Source organism: Anguilla anguilla, chromosome 7 (genome assembly GCF_013347855.1).
Source record: "Anguilla anguilla isolate fAngAng1 chromosome 7, fAngAng1.pri, whole genome shotgun sequence".
Taxonomy (NCBI): domain Eukaryota; kingdom Metazoa; phylum Chordata; class Actinopteri; order Anguilliformes; family Anguillidae; genus Anguilla; species Anguilla anguilla.
In genome coordinates, this window is record NC_049207.1 from 48,192,800 (window position 1) to 48,214,532 (window position 21,733).

General features: G+C 39.7%; 2 protein-coding genes and 1 long non-coding RNA gene across 5 annotated transcripts; 1 reads left to right on the plus strand and 2 right to left on the minus strand.

Annotated features, from left to right (window-relative positions):
• Nucleotides 1-2,190: 2,190 nt before the first annotated feature.
• Nucleotides 2,191-7,211, minus strand: bpgm (2,3-bisphosphoglycerate mutase). 2 transcript variants are annotated; one of them, XM_035426571.1, is made up of 3 exons: nt 6,964-7,211; nt 5,755-6,369; nt 2,191-5,216 (listed from the first exon to the last, which is right to left on the minus strand). In XM_035426571.1, the coding sequence occupies exons 1-3, from the start codon at nt 7,028-7,030 to the stop codon at nt 5,038-5,040; spliced, it is 861 nt and encodes a 286-aa protein (XP_035282462.1). In that variant the 5' UTR covers nt 7,031-7,211; the 3' UTR covers nt 2,191-5,037. The 2 variants fall into 2 exon arrangements, with proteins under 2 accessions (XP_035282462.1, XP_035282463.1); XM_035426572.1 differs by lacking the exon at nt 6,964-7,211 and adding an exon at nt 6,504-6,957.
• Nucleotides 6,059-18,049, plus strand: LOC118232041. The gene is made up of 2 exons (XR_004766202.1): nt 6,059-6,185; nt 17,524-18,049. It is a non-coding gene; the product is annotated as an uncharacterized LOC118232041 (long non-coding RNA).
• On the minus strand, nt 15,229-21,523 carry LOC118232039 (troponin I, slow skeletal muscle-like). Of its 2 annotated transcripts, none has more exons than XM_035426576.1 (9): nt 21,384-21,523; nt 20,337-20,366; nt 20,207-20,210; nt 19,979-20,017; nt 18,675-18,806; nt 18,331-18,420; nt 17,494-17,667; nt 16,224-16,316; nt 15,229-15,259 (listed from the first exon to the last, which is right to left on the minus strand). In XM_035426576.1, the coding sequence occupies exons 2-8, from the start codon at nt 20,345-20,347 to the stop codon at nt 16,230-16,232; spliced, it is 537 nt and encodes a 178-aa protein (XP_035282467.1). In that variant the 5' UTR covers nt 20,348-20,366; nt 21,384-21,523; the 3' UTR covers nt 15,229-15,259; nt 16,224-16,229. The 2 variants fall into 2 exon arrangements, with proteins under 2 accessions (XP_035282467.1, XP_035282466.1); XM_035426575.1 differs by having other exon boundaries at nt 19,979-20,020.
• Between the last annotated feature and the right edge of the window lie 210 nt (nt 21,524-21,733).

Genomic DNA, 21,733 nt, shown 5'->3' on the forward strand with positions numbered 1-21,733 from the left:
AAATAAGAACAAACTAAACCCTGGACTGCATAATAATTGCAAGATGATCGGGCTATAACTTGCAGCTTTGCTCTAGGAAAAGTAGAGTGTTGGTAACACATGGGAGAACACAAAAATACAATTCCCAGGACCACACAATGCTGAGTGCAATGACCTTCGATATGAAGGCAAGTTACTACAGTTGTCATGGCAACACATGCAGAACTCCACCATGAGGATTTCTTACTTCCTAACAGCAAAATGGCAATCCCTTTCTTCACAGAACATGGTCCTTATCACTCATCATTGCACATTGTGAAAATGGAATGTGGAAAAATCAATACCTCAAGTCCTGCAGGCACAAACCAGAGACAGAAAGCGACTTAGTGCAAAAACATATTTAAAAAAAACTTTATTTGTACAAGTGTGCTGCTGTTGTGCATTGTTACGAGACTACAGTGGCCTGCAGTCAGTAGCAGGATAGCTATTGGGAGGGAGGTGAAAGTATAAAAGGCAATAATTCAGGCCTCAATTTATCATTATGACAGGTACTAATGTCAACTTCCTGGATTCAATCGACAGTCGTCCTTAACTTAGTCATGATTCAATCAGCATTTCTCCCTAATCATGACCTGCATGTAAACGGAGGCATTAGATTTTTGTCTTCACAGACGTAATCTGAGGAGTTGAACAATCAATAACATTAACTTGCCAAAAGGTTTGTGTTGATAAAACTTTGACTTTTAAGTTGATGTTAAGGACAAATGCTCACTGCATCCAGGCTGATGTGTTAATTTAGAGTGGTGGATATTACCAGCAATCATGATGTTAAATACAAACATGTACACATTTCCAAATAGCAGGGGTCCTGCTTTCAACCGTTTTATACCTTGTTTCCCAGCATCCCCCATGTCGGCCGTACCCTCCCCCCACTGTGAAAAATCTGATATTCAGCTATTTTCCTGCCGACCATCTGTGTGACCCCGGCGGCAGAGGACGCAATATTCCACACTCCCTTCCTCCTTCTGACCTCATTTCCTGTGCCCCACGCTGCCTCCTCCCCTCCTCCGCTAGACTAAACACGGCTCCGCTCTGCAGGGGCGGCGAAATTCTCCCATCTCTCTATCTGTTTGGGGCGCCGGAGGAGCAGTCCGAACACGCCCAGGACCGAACTGGCTGCTTTGCGCGGTCGAGGTGGACCTGCGACAGCTGGCCAGCCGGGTCGCTTGAAAAGCTACGTGTTGTCACGGGTGCAGCTCTGCTGACTAGTGCTCATGTATGTATCAGTACAAACAGAGTGGCAGTGTCAATTTGTTGGCCCTTTTCTACGTAGGTGAAAATTGACATGATTGCAACATACTGTATATTATTGTTTCTAGTTGCTTGAACAAGTGTTTTCAAAGGGCTGTTTTGTAACAAGTGGTATTTTGGAGTATAGTGTCAAAAATGTATAACTGTATTCAGAAATATTGGAGTATAAAACTGTTTTGAATAAACAGTCTGTTTCAAGAGCACATATTTGAACAGTACCACATCATAAGCTGGTAAGTGTTGATTAGCTGACGGCTGGCTATTATTGCGCCAGTTTGTGATATTCTGTATGTAGGCCTACCCTTACTGTATAGCCTATGTCTAGACTCTAGAGCAATTGAAGTTGTTGGACACATTTCAAGAAAAGACAACAGGACTGAGTGCTGAGCAGAAATAATTTATGATTCACATGGCATTGTAATGCCAAACAAGGCACAATATTAAAGTGTAGAAGTAGGGTCATTCATCCAGAATAAATGTTCAGGGTTTGCTGAACCAGAATGAAGTTTGAAAAGGTAAGTTTTCGCTCTACATTCTTTAAAAGTGTGTGCACCCACTGCTTTGAGTTTATTACACTTAATGTGTGAAGCTAAAAAAAAGCTCCTCGAAGGATGCATACTGAGCAGTGTGAATGTCAGTCATGCAGTCTACAGAGCACAGAGTACGATGCCTGGTATGGAGAATAAACCCAGACTTCCTGTGGGCTTTATGCATACACATGTGAAAACAATGCTCTGGCTCCTCCTTCTGGTAACCTGGCGACCGTTTCTGGCCAATAGTAAACTGCACTCTGTCAAATGCACTCTGATCGAACCCAAATGAGGTAACGTAAGCTATGCCAAATTAATTATGAATTGTCATCACCATTGTGACCTCACAATCGCAAGAACACAGAGCACATTAGAAGCTTGGATAGTTTTATTAGGGATGTTCTGTAACAACACAATAACAACACAGAGAGTGGCAGCACAGTAAAACAGTAAGGCAATTGGGCTTGTAACTCTTGAGGTTAAAGATTTGAATCCCAGCTGAGATATACCTATGGTACACTCGAACAAAGATATTCAACTTGAACTTCTTCAGTGATCACCCTGCTCAGCTATATATAAAGAATGCAAGTTGTTCCGGATAAGGGTGTCTGCTAAACATAACGTAGGTTTTAACCACCCCCCCCCCCCCCCCCCATTGCACATCAGCACAGTAGTTATAGTTTGTGGCCATGTGCAAGTTACATTGATTCATCTGTCATCACCAAGCAGCAAACATATTTCTTACTATTAAAAAAAAAAAAGCTTGAATGCCCATCAATGCCAGCCAAAAAGCATATCAATTATATACTTGTTTTTTTTTAGTTTGGTCAGGTTAATTTTGGAGAGGGTTGCTATCACAATATGTGAACATCTTTGACTCTAAAACAACTCTATGTGAGCGACAGGTTGGGTACCCATCCTGTTCATAAGTACATACGTTCATTATCAATTGAGGTACAACTGTGTAGATTACACACAGAGACCTTCAAGAGACATAAGAAAGTTAAAGGTGAGTCTCAATGCATAGGATAGAGAGCAATACAAACACAACTGTCTACAGTACTTCATTCTGCATTTTAACACAGGTTAAATGTTTCACAGTGGTTCCCTGAAAAAAGAGTTAAAATGAAAAGACACAGCAGAAAACAAAAAACACAGAACACCACTACAGTCAAGCCATGACATGTGACAGCACTTCTCAACAGATTCAACCAAAACCTGTACTGGGCACCCATGCATGAGTAATATGTTAACAGTAAATATTGGAATTATACAATGTATTTTTTTGGAATACGACAACTACTTAAGAGTGGGTATTATCACTATTCAAGTTTTTTTGTGATAAAAACAAATTTTACAAAAAGAGCTACAAATATACATGTTTACATTAGTGCTAGAAAATAAATACACTGAATTTCACATTAAAATTAATACATTAACAAACAACATGGAATGCTGCATATTTTATGTGTAACTGAATGCAGATATTATAATATGCATCTAAAACATTCCAATATTTTATTCTATAAATGTAACAGAATCTTCTTGAAAAACTATAATCCCATCTGCAGTTTTGAAAATGAATAACAATTAAACAGTGCATCAAGTTTAGCCATATTAATATTAAAAAGTAACATTTTTGGTAAAATGCTATGTTCGCAATTAGTGACCTAAACACAAATCCTATTGCGGTTTTATATTAGCAACGCTAAATCAGAGTTGAGTGGTTTGGCTCATTTCAACTGCTGCCATCTTGTTGTGACAATCATACAAATGAATGAAGAAGGAACAGCTTAGCCTATGTCTTGTAATGATAGCTTAAATACATTGTTTAAAGAAAAGGCCGAGCAGCTGTGGACTTGGAATAATAACCTCCTCTTACAATCATCCACTCATAAGCAAACCATAATATTTAAATGAATGCCATTTTTTATTTACTCATCCGTAAATGTCGTGGTCAGAAGGGATTTAATAGCCTTCAAATTTCTGCCAATTCATTCAATTTAAAAGTGCATTCTTAATAAAGATTTGGTTTTTCCATCTGAAAAAATATTGTTTAAAAAGCCGTTTCCTCGTATAAATAAAACTGTCCTCCCTTTTTTAGTCTCGGACTCATGCTACGGAAGCCATTCATTCAAAGTGAGGTCATCTTCGGCGATTAAGTGCAGCGATTATTCAAAATATTCTATAATTTTACTTCTTTAAAAATCAATAAAATGCACGTAGCGCACAAAGGTATTACAGGCGCTGGCTCTAATTTGTTAGACTATGAGTAACATTATTGTTTCAGTACAGAATGCAGTCTTTAACTTATGAGGTAAAACTGTAATGATAATGGAGGATCCATCAACGCATAAAATCAGGAGGCATCTCTGGTTTTGAACATTTGCCTCCAAATGAACCAAAATAAGCAGCTAGCGTGATAGCCTTGTGCTCTTTACTTCCTCAATACTGAATACGATGTTTTGCCTGCATAAATGGAATGTAATTTAAATGACAATGTTAGAACTGACAGCACTACTTTATACTGCATGGTGCAATACACCCTCAGTAATACCTGTAGACAAAGCCCAAGTCAATGACTTGAAAACAGCACTTGCGCCACTCTCAAAATCCCGCTGACAAGGCTTCCCGATACATTTGGGGCTGCTCAAAGAGGTGTTAGTCATTTTAAACATTTCAGCTTGGGTATTTACTTGCACTTTTTAATTAATGTACAGTACATAAGGTGTATGGAAAGTTAAGCTGTGCTCCCTTTTGAGAAAAAAAGAAATGATGCCATGTGTGCAAACAGATGTGGAAAGTGTGCGTTTTAGGTCCACAATGGTTCTTCATGGGTTACATGCTTTTCAGGAACCTTCAAAAATGTTTTTAAAAAAGTAAAAAACAAACAAACAAACAAACAAAAAAACTAGAAACTACAGTAATCGGATGCCCACACAATTAAATGTTCTGAAAGTGCAAAAAAAAATCACATGTAACTACATACTCCCAGTTATTGCAAAATGCCACAATATTACAAACCTATGCGGCAAACATTGTACTAGTAGCTTGCCCAAACCTGCCTGTAATAAATCAGATAATGTTTTATGTCAAGAGAAAACAGGTCAGTAGAATACATTTGAAGGAAAGTTGACAGGGACCATTACCAATATGCCATACCTTGAGCCACCCAAGCATTACTTGGCACAAACCACTCTGTTCACCTCCTGACCCCTTATTTTCCTGTTTGTTTGGCCTTCCCCTGGTCGTCAACTTTTTTGATGGCTGCCTGGATCTTCTCCTGGTCTCCCAGTAGCTGGCGCGGACTCAGGGGACGGAGATCTTCATCCAGCTCCAGAAGAATTGGAATTCCGGTGGGCAAAGTAACACCAGCAATATCCGCATCCGAGATCCCTGTTAGGCACAAAAACCACAAACATTAACAGAATTAGCACAGAACAGGACAGGAAAACTCAATTACCCAATCGCAAGTGGGAATCTGTACTTGGCTTCACCTGATGCAAAGAAATAAAATAAACAATTCATACAAATTATGTGCATGCACTTCATATATATCTAGAAATGTAGGATATCTGCATTCAAATTTCTCTTTTCATTAATAGAAATGGTCAAACCGCAAAAAAGGTGGATTATGATCAGAAAAGTCAAGATCGAAGCACAGTGGATTAGTACTCATTTACTAATTCTGACCCACCACAAATGTCATTGATAATACTATGCAAATGTAAAGCAATAGATGCTCTGTGAGTTAGCAAGTTAGCAAGACTCATTAACTCCTGTAACATAACTTAACAGTGAATAATTTAAACCAAATGTTTCCTCAGCTGAGCATTGTCTCTGCTTGTCGTATTCAATAGGGTTTGGTTGTCATATTTAGAACCAATCTTTCTTCGCCATTATTTTTGGGTGGTCCTATTTTACATCACATTACCTTCAATGTGTTTCAGCAGGGCTCTACAGCTGTTCCCATGGGCTGAAATCAGCACCATTTGGCCTTTCTTGATTTCTGGCACTATCACATTTTCCCAGTAGGGCAAGAGTCTCTCCAGCACGTCCTTCAGGCTCTCTGAACGGGGCAGCCTCTCTCTGGGCACATCGCAGGTGCTGTACCTGCGGTCGTTGTAGATCTCAAAAAAGTAGGGATGCGATTCGTCGATGGGAGGGGGTGTGACGTCATAGCTCCTCCTCCAGACTTTCACCTGGGTTTCCCCGTGGTTGAGGGCCATTTCCGCCCGGTTCAGCCCAATCAGGGCACCGTAGTGGCGCTCGTTCAACCGCCAGGACTTCACCATGGGCACCCACTCCTGCCCCATGGCTTCCAGAACCAGCCAGGCGGTGTGTATCGAGCGGCTCAGCAAAGAGGTGAACACCTGGTCGAATTCATACCCTCGTTCCTTTAACAGCCTGCCGCACGCCTGGGCCTCCTTCACGCCGTCTTCGCTCAGCTTCTGGTCCACCCAGCTGCAAAAGCGGTTCTCTATATTCCACGACCCCTCCCCGTGCCTCAGCAGAAACAGTTTGTACTTCGACATCCCGGGTATCGTCACTGCAGAGACAAGAACCGTGAGCATTCACGTACGCTGGAGAAAGCACTATCGTCATGCGTAGAAAACATACAAGGATAGCACGGATTGCACGTTCATTACTCAATGTGCACTTACAATCTAGCACACTAAATACCTGAATTATCCAGCTAAAACTGGATGGCTGCATTCTATGTAGCGTAAATGAAACTGTACTACATTTCCGCATATTTCCACAGCGCCGATTAAAACTCAGGATTTGCGTAATTACTTTTCATGCCATTTTTATTGGCATGAAAAGTCATTACGCGTGGTTTAATTAGCTGATTTAGCTCGCAAGGTTGAATTTTTATCTTTGGCTGCCACATATCTATGATTATTATCTTGCATACGATGCATGACCACCATCCGAAGTCTCATATCAAAGCTATTATGGTAGTTAGCATTAGCCAGATAATAGTAAGCATTCTGACTGTACAGACAATATTAGTGATTAAAAAGCAGGATATCGTTTACGAGTAAAACATGACGTTTTGGGAATTAATTGGTGATAAAAGCAGCTAGATACATGGTGAGTTCGTGCGATGAAATGTAAATGCTAAAGAATTTTGACTCACGTAACAATTCCGTGGTCCGCCGTGCGCTGTTGTTGTTGGGAGCTGGTGTCGTCAGGGATTCGTCCATATTTCAATTGGCATAATAAATAACCAATCCCAATCCAAATTTCCACATAGAGGCGGTGCTCGTCCACGACACGGCTGACAGAGATGGTGGAGAGAAGGGTTGTGCTGTGCAGTCATAGCGGATGTGTGATAGATGTCGATAACAGCCTGTGTATGGGGTATGTGGTTGTGGGTATAGACCATGTACACTATTTCAGCTGTGCTTGTTATTTATGGCTGACAAGTTACATTCATTCTGTAAAACAAACCCACCAAATGGCCGTTTGAAAAGCTGAAAAGTCATATGAATAAATGCGGCGTAGGTTAACTGAACGATGCGACAGTAGTTGCGATCTTGTCAAATAATTTAAAGAACCCAGTATCATTATGGAGCTGTGCATTCCGGTCAGTGCGAGCTGTAACTACATTTTAGGGTAGGGCTCCTTGTGACCTGTTTAGGTCAACGATATTTAACGTTTAGGTGTGCTATTTGTGGAATGGCTGGTATCACATTCCAAGAGATGGGGTCAAAAAGTGTGTAAAACCTTCTGTTAAGTCTCATGACGAGTATGCCCGCCACCATCTGGTAAACAGCAAAACTACATGTTAAACAAAGGTAGCACGACCTTAATAAACAGTATATTTGTAAGGTTTACCTCACCACAAACAATTCTTATAAATACATATTTATATAGTTTGTTCATATGGATTATAATTTTGTAGTTTACATCATTAAACACAAACCAGATGAAAAAGATGAAATATGTATCTGTTATTCACTGTAAGTCAAGTTGCAACCAAGCTGTCCAACATATTACAATAATTATTTGTAAAAGTGTAATAATATATATCTGTGTTAAGATATTTTATCTAATTGCATTAACAGGTTTTTCATTGGCAACCAGATACTGCTGTGAGGAAGCTCACTTATATGTTGATCTAATTTAAACTCATTCAGGTTATTTCTCCAATGCTAATAATGGCATCCACCTCCTCCACTTGCTCTCCCTTCAAATGCAATTAATTTCAGCCCAAGTGTTGATATGAATCTGGCACTAGAGAGGGAATTTTTAATCTCTTCTAAGAAAATATGTCTTCTTGGCATTGCAGAATAAAAACTCATTAAAAGCAGAACTTTTTAAAAAGTATGGAATATTACATAGACACACAGGTATCACAAAATATATGTGTTATATGGATATGCTTAGAAATGATAGTGATGATAAAAATAACTATATTAAATATAATATAAAATATAAGTAATGTTATAATACAAGTCATTATTATAAAGGTAACCCTTTTCCACAAAGGCTATATTACACATTTCACTGAGCATGCTCTAACATAGTAAAGTATGCATTGGTGTCCAACAAAAGCCTGCTTCAGGCCCTAGGCAGAACTCCTTTGTGTTGCTTTGACCAAATGGCCTTTTATAGGAAACGGTTTCCGTCAAACTCCATTCCTGGCTCTGGGGTGTTACGTGGGTTTCTGTGTGTGTACACTACATATGCCCTCATCTCTCAGTCCATGAAAAAAAAAAACTCCCTACCAGGAAAAGAGCAGCTTGTTCTCCATGGAGTAGCTGTGATATAGGCGTTCCTGTACATGAGGGGCTAAACATCGATGCAGTCTGAGCTGAACATCCCCCTCATCACAAATCCACTGTGAATTAGTTATTTCCATAGTTATTATACCTCACTGCCTCGCATTCATTCAGTTTGGTGCATGAAGCAATTTTTCAGAGAGTCGGCAGATGCAGCTCCTGTTGTCATGGTGAAAAGAAAACATTGTCTTTGTGAAACATAATTTTGTTGGATCCTTTTAAATGGAAGGCAGTTCCTATTGATTAAATAACACATTTAATTAAACCACTTTACCTGCTTATTAGCCAATATCAAACTGCTTCTTCCTTACCTCACATGGCCTTCTTGTTCTTATGCCAGTCAATTAGTTCTTTTTTTTCTGCCTGTAAAAGTTTGAATCTATATTCATGGACAGTCATCAATAGAGGGAGACATAGAGTTTCAGTCTAAGTGACACCTCCACACTGAGCATAAAAAATAAGATTTGACAAATTAAATAACACATTTTCCTAATTCAGCTAATTAAGCAGCTGACTCAGTTAATCTGTGAAGCAGTTTGGGCTGAAACTCACATTACTGCATTTAAGAAAAAAATGATTCCTTTTTTCTTACTCACAGGCTTGCATTCATTCCTCATTGTTTGTCTTTTCTAAACTTTGATGTGACATAAGTAAATGTGCACATTATTTCTGTTCACAGTCACTGGTTGGAGGATTTTTATTGTATTTTTTTTATTCAGTGGCTGTACTTCAAATTGTCTTTTGAATTCAGAACTCCTAGCTGTTTTGATGACCCCTTTCTCATTTTTTGGCAACTTTAGCCCCAATGTCATATTGCTCTTCCTCTATGACCTCGATTTTACGGTGCATGCCTTTAAAAAGATCCTGGGAGAATATTCAGCCAAATTGGCATCCAAGGGGTATGTTATTACTGCATAGGATCCACCTAAAGCTTGTGTACAGAGAGTCCTGACAGCTGGAGCGTGATCTCTCACTTTTAGGATGTTTCCCTTTTGACCTGCCTCTTTCTCAGTGTCCAACATGGCGACTGCCTTCTTCAGCAACCTGATCTGTGTTTTAAAAAAAGATGAGCGCTCTTTGAGGTACTGTTGTTCTCTACATAATTCATGGAAACCCTCCAACTGGTTGCCTGAGGTGTGTAAATATTTCATTGTACATGACGGACCTGACCGTATTCTGGAGCTGAAATGTAGTGTGTCTACAGTACAGTGCACAATGAGGAGGGTCACAATGGTGATATGTCAGTATGCACGATATGTACTATAGCCCAGGGACTGTCAATGCTAAGGAAAGACATATTTTCAAACCCAGCATTCGAGATTTTTGACCTTCTCTGGGACAGAGAGAGAACAAGGTTAGCCGTTACAGGGAGAAGCTGTTCATATAGCCTATGGATACACTGCTGCTCACTACTTGCTGAGCTTCTCTTGAGGGAAATTTCCCGTTTGAAGTTTGCAGGAAGAAGTGATTGATTGTAGTATTTTTCTTTAAGAGGACAGCATTCTGTCAATGTGGTACTCTGCCCTCATATAGTGTTGCTCATATAATTGTGTTCAAATATTGCACTCATCACTTGTGTTTAAATAGAATTGCCAAGACAAAACATTTTACAGCAAACATAAAAATGTGGAATTTGTGGATCAATTTTAATTAAGAAAGAATTTAATATCAATACAATTACCAGTACTCAGCTACTCAGGTAATATTGCATGCAGGAAAGTGTGACTGCTTGGTAACGTATCATGCTAAGATAACGGCCAGAATTGCAACACAATCTGTGCCTTGAATCTTTCCAGATAACTCCGGGATTCTGTTGGGTGAGATTCAAATAAGTTTTGCGCACTCACGGTTATTGCAGTTATTTCCTACGTGTTGGTTTTCTGAACGGACGTAAATTAATTTTACATTCAATTTCATGCTTTGCTAAGACGCAGTTTTATATTAGATTTCTTATCTTTGGCTGAACATTGCTGATAAGAGAAGTTATGTTGTCAGGAATGGAATATGTTTGGTATGATTAAACCTACAGTAGTGGCATGCACTGTTGTCTCAGATAAATTTTCCTCATGTTTTAGAAAATTACAGGAGACATGACAGCAATGGTAGCACTAACAGCAAGCAGTCACTTCTATCCCCCCTAACACTTACCGGCTTGTTTCAGCATGCAAAGGAAGGACAATCAAATGAAAACATATAGTTTAGATTCATATATAGCCACAAGGGTCAAGCAACATTTTGCATACATCAGTTGAAAAGTATACACATTGTGACACAAATACGTATGCGTCTGACATTGCTGTGGTTTGCTATTTGCCCTCAAAGACAGCAAAAATATTAACTAGATATTAATTTGTGTAGCATTACATGTAGCTAAGAATACACAATTTATTTAAACTCTGAAGAATGTGTAACTAACACTTGCGAATGCTAACACTGTTCATATTGCTATGATTATTTTTTATTTGCATGGATGATTTCTTGGGAAATTTACGAGGATTGAATTTTTATTCACCCCATTAAATTAAGAATGCATACAAGCCATTTATATTTGCGGATATTTCCTTCAGGTAATCCTTCCACCTGGGGACTTTTTTGTTCAGAAGCTCAGTGCCGTCACCAGTGCGTCACAGCGCCATCTGCCTCGCGTAGCTGTTACTGCATGCATTCTCACCCCACCCCCGGCTAACTTGGCCTATGGGGCGCACCCCAGAATGTGGGGCTTTAGGCTGATCTTTTTTGGGAAAGTCAAGATGAGACAAGGACAGGGAGCCTGACACGATGGAGCACTGGTGCTGGTGAATTTGCAGTGGAGGTACTTTGTGAGAAAGTCGGTAATACATTAAACAGCCTTGACTCGTATGAAGAGACTCGAGGCCAGCTCTTATATTGGTGGCTTATATAACAGAGGTCACAAAATGGACACACTTTTTGGATTCATGTTGAATTGTGATGCGGATGTCATGATGAAATATAACACCTCACATCCCGCACCTCTGTCTAGCATTAATATCTACATGCAACGTAGAAATGTAAAACATTGGATTTTTATTCAGTGTTACATTCAGTTCATAGCATCATATTGCAATCTTTTGATTTAAATTATCTGTTAGAGTTTCATAGTATTATACTATATATATGGGCTGGATGAAAATATGTGCAGTGTACAATTTTAGCAAGATACTGGATTGATTCAAATTTACCTTCACAGAAAACGGTTTAGAAATATATAATTGCATACCATATACATAGTCTCCATGAGCGTTTGACTTATCAGAACACATTATGAACAATTCATTAATTTATTTAAAAGTTCTCACCCTTAAAAAATGCGTTTTTGAAATATATTTGCTCTACTTTTGGTTGCCCTAGATAATGGTGTCTGGTAAACCCATTATAATGACAGTGAGAAAGAACGTTCTAACACCAAGTCTGTTTGACTTGGTGTTAGAATGTCATGGCATGCAGGCCAGATTACTGATAAAACTGAAGTAAAATTTGCCACGCTGCTTTTTTTTCACTAGAACAAACCGTTTTGGAGCAGAAAAGCCTGGAGGTTGAGCACTGTGTAGCACCAAGTGTGGAGAGGAGAGAAAAAAAAAATCATTCAGATTTATAGTTTCTGTCCTTCAGGTTAATGGCTCACAGAAATAACCCCTTGTCTAAGGCTCTGTTGTTCTGACATTTACTGTAGTGTATGGCGTCCAAACACTAATCAGTCAGGAACGTCTTGCGATAAGACATCTTTATTGGGCCAGGGAACATACGATGCCGGGCCACGCGTGGAATCCGACCCCGCCCCGTTTCACGGCTGGACGTTGAGGGGGCGTGGCCAATTAGATTGTGACTAGGAGGCGGAGTCAGGGGAACGCCACGCCTCCTCCGACTCCGCTAGCGGTGTGAGACGCCATTTAGTACTGTAAAGGCCTCACCTTCTGTGGGCCATTGGTGTCGCTCCCCCACAGATGCAATAAGTGTAAAGGCAGCTAGATTAATGATGAGGAATATTATAAACAGGGAATTAGGAATATTATGGCAGGAACACGCGGTTGAGGGTCATTTGTCTGAGCCCACGTAGACCGGTTATGACCAGACTCAACCTTGGACTGCCCGAACAAACTGGCGAACAGTTCAGAGGTCAAAGGTCATCACTGCTCCCATGACATGTTTGTTTACAAGGAAATCAGTTGCGTGCCCCAGTTGATTGTGTTTCTGGTTGGCTGCATAGAAAATGCATTTTGTTGTGTGTAACTTGTTTTGTTGGGATATTAACCCGCATAAATTAAGTGAGTGCTGTAAAAATGGAGGGACTTTTATTGCTGGACAGTGAGACTCTCTGCCCTGAGTGAAATACGGTGATAAAATTAAGGGCGGAGTTCAGGGGTCACTGTTGAGGTTCCTGCATTTCAAAATATTTATTTGACCATTAAACAAGTTACTAGAGTAACAGATGGAATGTCGATGCTGTAAATCTGTGCTGAGGCACCACGGTTTGTAGGGGTCATCATTCACCTTACTGTGTCTCAATACTGGACACTTGAGGACATTTAAAAAAATTTATATGACAATTAACTTGCGTTGCCAGAGCAATTGGAGAAGCATTCACACTCCCTTTTGTGCAAAGGAGCAACGTACTGAGATGCCAACAGGGGGCGATGCGAGCAAGCAGGTGCCAGTTCCGAGCGGTGTGGTTCCAGCTGTAACTGAACACTGCAGTGTGTTTTCGCATTAACGAGCGGAAATAAAAAACGCCGCACAGAGAGGCACGTATACTTGATAATACCCAAACGCATTATGCTTTCAACCTGGGACCAGCAGCAAATCGGAATAGATCTTCCGAGTGATTTATTTAAGGATTTAAAATAACCGGAGCAGGTGTAAATCTGCAGCGATGCTGAGTAAGCTGATGCTCCCCGAGTTTGTCCTCTGCGGATTGCGCGCGCACTTGTGGGAAGGCTCCGACGGTTTTATCGTCTAGCCCTTGTCACTTTTCACATTTATTTTAAGCTCGTCGTAATCAGAGAGCAAATGCTCGTGTTTAATGACTTTTGGAGTTTGCTCAAGCACGTGGTGGGGGGGTGGATTGTGCGCATCTCAATATTTCAGTTTGCCTTGGGAGTCCGTCCAATACGGAACAACTGGGAAATCCGAAATAGCTCCGCGAGAAGACAATTAAAACTGTCCTACTTTGGAACCGTGTTGCGTAGCTTGTTCCCCCAAAATAAGAATGTTGGGCTACAGAACTCTTGATTACTTGTGGATGAAAAAGAACGCAGAATACAGGGGGGCATAGTGATTGCTTTTTGGTGAAGACCCCGCTTTGACTGAATTTATGGGAAAACTAGAAGAGACTGTAACAAAATATACTGATCTTGAAAAAGTAAAAGCCAATACAAAAATAATATTAATAATCATTGTCATTGTCATCATCATAGAAACATCTGATAGTAAGTGGAACTTTGCACTGGAAATGAGGGAGAAAAGTACTGTCTCTACATTCCTATATTAAATCAAAGGAAATTGACGGATGACAAAATCAACTTCACTTACGGCAAATGTCTTTGAAAAATCTTTGAGCAGAATTTTTCATGAAAAAATAAATAATAGAAATTCTGGGGGGATGCTGTCTGTTCTTTGAGTATTGAGCTGTAACAAAACCAGACACAAATTCAATACACATAGGGATACCAAGAGAAGTCACAACCACAGAGGCTCAGCCAAAATTAGCCTCTTCTGAGACAAAAGACACACCAATACCAGGAGAGGGCAGTGATGCTTTCAAACCCTGACAGGCATTGTCCTGAAAGAGAGAGTTAATTTTCACCAGTTTTGTGATTATTAGTTTCAGTGCATGGCTCAGACAGGTTTTAGAGGCAACAAAAAGTGTTTTAGATACATAAGTTTCTGACAATCTGTTGGCTTTACAATGGCAAGCTTCTGTGGGGGTTTGTGGTCTAAAGCAAGAAAATACACTTCAATTAACTGTAAAGCAACTTTATGTTTCCCGAGGCTGTGCATATGAACAGATTAATCTTATAGCCCTTATTCATAATAATTATAAACATAAATACTAGTTTTTATGTGGAACTGGTAATTCTGTCCTGGAGTGCTGTGGCCTCTTGCTATGCCATGGCATGCACCATAGGAAATAATTCCAAACAAAAATAAGATTAGATGTAATTTAATTTTAATAAAGAATAAATGGGTAATATAAACACGCATAATATCACTGCACAAGCTGATTATGAGTTACTTAAGTGTATTTTTTATTTATTTAGACCACGTGCCACCAAATACCAGCCATTCTAAAGCTGACCAGTTATCAGAAACCTCTGTGGCTTAATGGTCAGGGATGCAATAAAATTCAGTGGTTTGTACCAGCAGTGTTTATCTGAAAAGTGATACCATTCACAATTAAATGTAATCAAGCACAACAAAGCAGCAATGGCCATGCTATTCTGCACAATGAAGTATTTGCTTCTCTCGATTAAAAATTGTTCTGAGACACAGTGCAATAAGGTGGCGTGTGACTCATCATGAAAAGCAGGTGGATTTAAGAAATTTTCCTTCTTCGAGCCAGAAATGCCCTACTCCTCTTTGCTGTCTCTCTTCCATTGTTATTGTTCATGATTTTAAATATTCATCATGTACCTGAAAGAGAATGATAGAGAGATTTGTTTATTGTAGAGTCAGGTTAACACAGAGCATGGTTAATCTCTCTTTGAACCACTTCAAGGAACATGCACTGACTGTAATGAAGTGAAGACATCATCCACAGACAATACCTGAGGGTCAGAATCTATAGGCAGCGTCTCTCCCGTTTTAACCTGACAGACACTTAATATTTTCTTTGTAACGTATTTATTGGAGACCTGACACACACTCATAGTACATCTCTAAAGCTATTGGCTGTGTCCTGTTATGGGGGTGACTTTGTCATAGATCATTAAAGGAGACCTGATGTTCCTTTGTGGGCATCTCCCGTAGTATCTGTATATGTCCCATATATTTCACATTTAATACATATACATGAACAGATTGTTTTGTAATGTATCAGGTGTCCATTAATTGGGTAGCAGGAGTAGTTGGTTGTAGTTGTAGCTATATTTTGTTTCATATTATTATTCATATTATTATTTATTTAAGACATTGTGGTGAATCAGTGATGATGACAAGCTTTCAACCTTTGGCTGTCAAAAGTCTGTCTGTCATGTTATTGAACATCTGCAATGCTCAGAAATCATTACAGTCAAACATATGAACAAATTTAGGAGTCTACATGGCAGTGCTCCACACAAGTGACACCGAACTGAGCACCAATAGAAATGCACTGTGTGAAGGGCTCTGATTGGCTAGAGAGTGTCACTGATGGTTTCTGCCAACCTGTTTGTATTTCCCCTCCTGTGATGCTCTTTTAAAATACTTAAATTGATTCATTCCTCAGGTCTTTACTGTAATTCCAATTCGTGTCATACTCTGGCGGTTTGCTAGCTGCATTCTCATTCTTAAGATGGGACCAAAAGACTGTCTCATCACTAAATTAAGCATAGACAAAGATTTATTAATATATGTCAATATCTTAACAATCACTGAGTTATAAATGAATTGTTTTTACTTTGATTTACTGTCCGGCGTCAAACAGCTTCTTCCTTCCCTCCATGCCGGACATGGCCTCCACGTTCTTACGCCAGTCGGTCACCTCCTCCTTCTGTGTGGGGAGAGGTTCAGTCAGAACTGTGTTCAGTAGGTGAGCAAACCACAAGGACTACGCACAAGAGAGGAAAATTCCTATGTGAAGACGAAAGGAATTTCCCTCTCTAATGTGTAGTCCAGCAATCACTGCCAAAACACACACACACACACACATTTCTAGGTGAAATAACAACAAATTTTGATTGAATCCAGGCTGAACTCGAAATGTACAATAAAAGTTACAAGAATATTGCACAATCCGAGCCATCTTCATAAAACGTTAATGGTTAACAACACAGCCAGCCATTGGCTAGATGGAAATTTGCTGTCAAGATGGGAAATAGCTGTTAAAAAATTGGAAATTAGTTGGCGAATGATCCTTGGTACTGGAATATTATAGTTATAGCTGTGTAAAGGCAGGATAATGTTTCTTAAATGATTCTTTCTTTTGATCTAAAAAATGTTCCTATGAAAAAACAATATGGGATTCATGACACATGTGCAGGCCTTTGTTTTCATGCGTATCCCAGGTGCATGAGATGATGAATGCTGGCTGTTTGTAAATATTATGTTCATACGATTTGCATAATGAAACAGCCATGAACAAATACAGATAAGAAAAAAAATTATGAATGCCGAAATGTTCTTGGAAATGTTCTTACACGCAGTTTACAATCAAATGTGATCAAACACATGTTTTATGAATAAGGCCAATTGATTATAAATGGGCCTCCTGTGCCTTCTCGTGATATTGTGCTTCTGCATTGCTGAGAGTTACACAAACAATCTGTACTGGATAAAAGTGACAGTAATTTAATGTAATTTCCCATTTGATTTGGAAAATGCTATTGAACTGATTGTTCGAACTAATGGCGGCCTTTTCTATTCCGGAAAGCAACACCGATGTTCTCCACAGAATGAGAGCGTCTGCTAGGCGCCTGTAATGTAATGTAATTTCCTGTTTCATTTGGTAAATGCTAGTGAACTGATTGTTCGAACCGATGGTCGCCTTTTCTATTTTGAAAAGTAACGCTAGCGTTCTCCACCGAATAAGAGCATCTGCTAAGTGAGTGTAATGTAATGTCATATCCTGCGTTGATCGGGAAATACTAGTGCCCTCATCGTAGACATCTGCGGTGGTCTGATAAGTGCTTGCTTTCTGAATGACACTGATCTGAGCAGCCTGGGTTCACCTTCTCCTCCTCCTTCTTCACGGTCTTGAGGTTGGCCTTGAAGTCGAAGGACTCCTTCTGCTTGGAGCCCAGCAGAGCCCCCAGCATGGCTTCGGCCGAAATCCTCACCCTCTTCAGGTTGGGCCTCTTCAGTTTACCCTTCAGCTCGAAGATCTTCTGGGACAGGTTTTCAATCTGTCCCGGGGCAAAGCTCATTTTTCAGTTACGGTCGCCGGATTTAGAAATAGGCAAAACCGGACAACATGCACAGATGCTGGAAGCGTAATTGCGAACGGGGTTGGGAGCTGTCGCGGCTGGGGGAGGGGGTTCCCATTGGATCTGAAGGACAGCGGGGGGGTCCTCTCGGAAACGACATTGGACGTTGGACAGGCGGACTGGGAAATCATTGACACATTAATTAATTTAAACTACCACTAAATTTCCTCCATCAATTACTGAGACCGGACAAACTAGACCTGTACAACTAATTTGAAGACCAAACATTCCGATTGAAAACTGGACATCTATCAACCCTAGTTTCATTGTGGAAAATAAAGTCTCACCCTCTTTACAGTAATAGTGATGTTGCCTGCAGTGTGATCATTGGATGCAGCATACAATGAAAGAACAATAATAATTGGAAATGATTGTCATTTATTTATTTAGTAAATTTCGGAAGCCACGGATTTGTCTGATATTCTATGTGTAGTTTATGTAAATGTAGAAAATAAACATATAGCCCTAAGATACATATAATGAATAACATGTTTAATTAATCCCATTATTAACGACATGTTTAATACATCCTCAGTTAAAAAACGTGCTTAATACCCCCATAATTAATAGTCTGTTTGATACCTCCAAGTCATTTTTAGCCACTTTAGCAGCAACATCATATCTTTCTTCATCCACCACATCAATCTTACGGTGCATGTCTTTACAAAGATTCTACAGGAGAAAGGAACAGAAATTAGCAACTAATTCAACAAATTGAACATGATTATTAAAATGAATTCTAGTCTTTTCCCAGTCAGTGAACATCAAGACTGGTAGGGCTGTCTCAAAGTCACATTTTCTGTTGAAATTGTATCCTGAACTCTGTTAGAATTGTCTGTGAGAAATGTTGCCATACGGTTTGGTGTTAATTGCCTTGTATCCGACAACACCTGGTACGCACGTGTACAGGGTATGACAGCACGCACCTGAAGCTCCTGTACAGACAGACCTGACAGCTGGAGAGGGGGAACTCTCTCGTTTAGGGTGTTTTCCCTTTCTACCCTCTTCTCCTCCTTCTCGGTGTCCAACATGGCTGCGGCCTTCTTCAGCAGTTTGGTCTGTGGGAAAGCAGGAGGACTCGTTTGTGAAGCAGAGCTATTGACAAAAGCCATAGTCATGTATTACTGTACAGCTGAATTTTAAATGTCCATAATCTATTTCACAGTCTCTTATAAGAAGACCTACCTATATATAGCCCTACATGAACCTCACCACCGATAGCACACATGAATAGGCTCGGACGTAAGTTTCACAGACTACTACACCCTGTTTCAGCGCACTGGATGTTTTTTCCATTTAGGCCGAATGAAGATCGTTCAGCCACTGCTGAACTCCATGCAATTTTTTCCCTCTTTTTTCTTTTTGACGCATGTTTTTCCCCCTTGGTTTCCTCCAAAGCAGATACTTTGAAATATTTACACTGGCCTTCTGCTTTGAGTTAGAAATAGCCTGTATTTTGACAGCAAACCACCACTACAGGAACAAACACACCTGTCTTTCCTGAAGCCAGTGAAAAAAAAAGTGGATTTTTAAAATGTTAGTGTATCTATTCATACCTCTTTTATTCCAGATATTGAGGAAATGGCCAGCCAAATGATTATGCAACGGCAAGCAGTTTGTCTAATTTCCTGGTGCCCAACCAGGAAGAAAAGAAAGCATTGATTCCCATTGTGTGTCAGTATCGCCTGTGCTTTGGTGCTGGCACGAACCTCGGATAGTGGGTGAAATCATATCAGACTCAAAAAGTGGCGGCCTCAACAAATCCCTAAATATAAACATATCTGAGGGTGGGTTGTTTTTTTTTCATCTAATTTTATAAACTGCACAATTCTCAGTGTTAAATCAACTGCAACACGGTTTGCATGAGGATAAAGGAAACCAAATGTACTCTGTTGGAGTTAAAAGTACTCTATCTCTATTTTACACTGAATTTTGCAGCGTATCTGTCATGTGAAAATGTGTTTTAGGAAATCAAATGTCAGGTAGCATTTTGTGTATTGTATGTCTCCACAATTTTTTACAGGACAGGTAGTATAATGGTTAAGGAGCTGGCCTCCGCTGGTTCGATTCGCAGGTAGGACACTGCCGTTGTACCCTTGAGCAGGGTACTTAACCTACATTGCTTCAGTATATATCCAGCTGTTTAAATGGATGGAATGTAAATGCTATATAAAAGTTGCATAAGTCGCTCTGGATAAGAGCGTCTGCTAAATGCCTGTAATGTAAATACCTTTAAGAAGAGCCTCCGAGATGCAGTGATCTTTGACTTTTTCTGAGAAGGAGAGAGGGGAATCCATGATTGTAGTCATAGGAGGGAAATAACAAAAGCTTTATTAGTATATTAACAGTAAGCTTATATTGTAAGCTATGCCTTGAGTAAGGAGCAATGTGAATATTGAATATTGTGGGCATTCTTTGTCAAATTGCTCCTTTTATTAAAAAACAAAAAATAACTTACCGGCCTGTTTCAATAATATAAGATTATTGGAGGGAGAAAAAAAATAGAAAGCGTTAGTACAGAAGGAGCCAACAGTATGTCGTTATCACCGTTATTGCATATAAAACAGATTATTGTACAGAAAACTTACGCCTCCGACATGGCTGTGCTGGAGTTTTCCCTGGAAGAGAATGAGAACGCAGAGTGAATATTTAGCGCTGTAGCGATTACTGCAGTCAGGGGAGTTGACCTCAGCAGGAGAAATTTTTAAAGGTGAATCCCGGAAGGCGAATCCCGGAAGGATTATCCAACAAAGTGGAAGTGTAGCTCCATTGTGGATCGGGAGGCCAGGGGTCAGCCAACGGTTACGAAAAAGAAGCTCTTCAAACTCCCTGCTCGCTACATTGGTGTTAGCGGTGGGATGCCTTTCTCTGTGTCAAGAGGGCAAGCACATGCTCGGATGAAGCTGCGAGCGGTAAGTGTCTTGGGAAAGGACAATTGTTTACGTTCATAAATAATATTTATTTACTTCAGGTTCGCTGAAATACACAGCCCATTTATCATGTGTTCTTGGTCCAGGGGAACACCACCTAACTTCATCCGGGGCTATTTTTATTTTATTTTAATTATCTATTAATCAATTTATTTATTTTTGGGGCATTTTGCCAAATTCACAAAACACTCTGCTGGTAATTGAGAAAAACACATAATAGTGAGAAATTCAACCTTAAAATGAAATGTAACGTCTATTTTTATTGTTCAGACACACACACACACACTAAATTATTTATTATCTATCTATCATTCTCTTTCAGGTTCATGATGAATATTTAAAATCATGAACAATAACGATGTAAAAGAGACAGCAAAGAGGAATAGGGAATTCTGGTTTGAAGAAGGAAAATTCAAAGTTCTTAAATGCACCTGCTTGTATTTCATGAGTCACATGCTACCTTATTGTAACTGTAACACTAAAAAATTTTAAGCAAAAGACTCAAATGCTTAATTGCACAGAATAGCATGGCCATCACAGTTTTATTGTGCTTGATTACTTTTTCTTGTGAATGGTATCACTTTACAGATAAACACTGCTGGTACAAACCACAGCATTTTTGTATAATATAATTAATTATTAATAATAATAATAATAATAATAATAATAATAATAATAATAATAATAATAATAATAATAATGTACCTCTTTTCCGATGAAGAATAGCCAGCAGAATGATCCGTGCGTTGGCTGTGAGGCTGGACAGGAAACCTGTTTCTAATTTATGGTTTCTCTGTCCCAATCCGAATGGCTTACTAAAATAGGCTCCTGTGTATGACACTCTTGTCCTTGAATTTATAGCGAGCCAGCATTAAGACACCGTGGCCCTGTTCCGCTACAGGTCTTCAGTGCTCAGCACGGGCTCATTGCTTCTCCTTACATGGAAGACATGGTCAAGCTGAGATCGCCAGATTGGTCTCTTCCCCTTTCAAGCTCCAAAACAGGGGTTAAAATTTATAGTGCAAACTGACAGAACACCTGATAGATAAGCAACA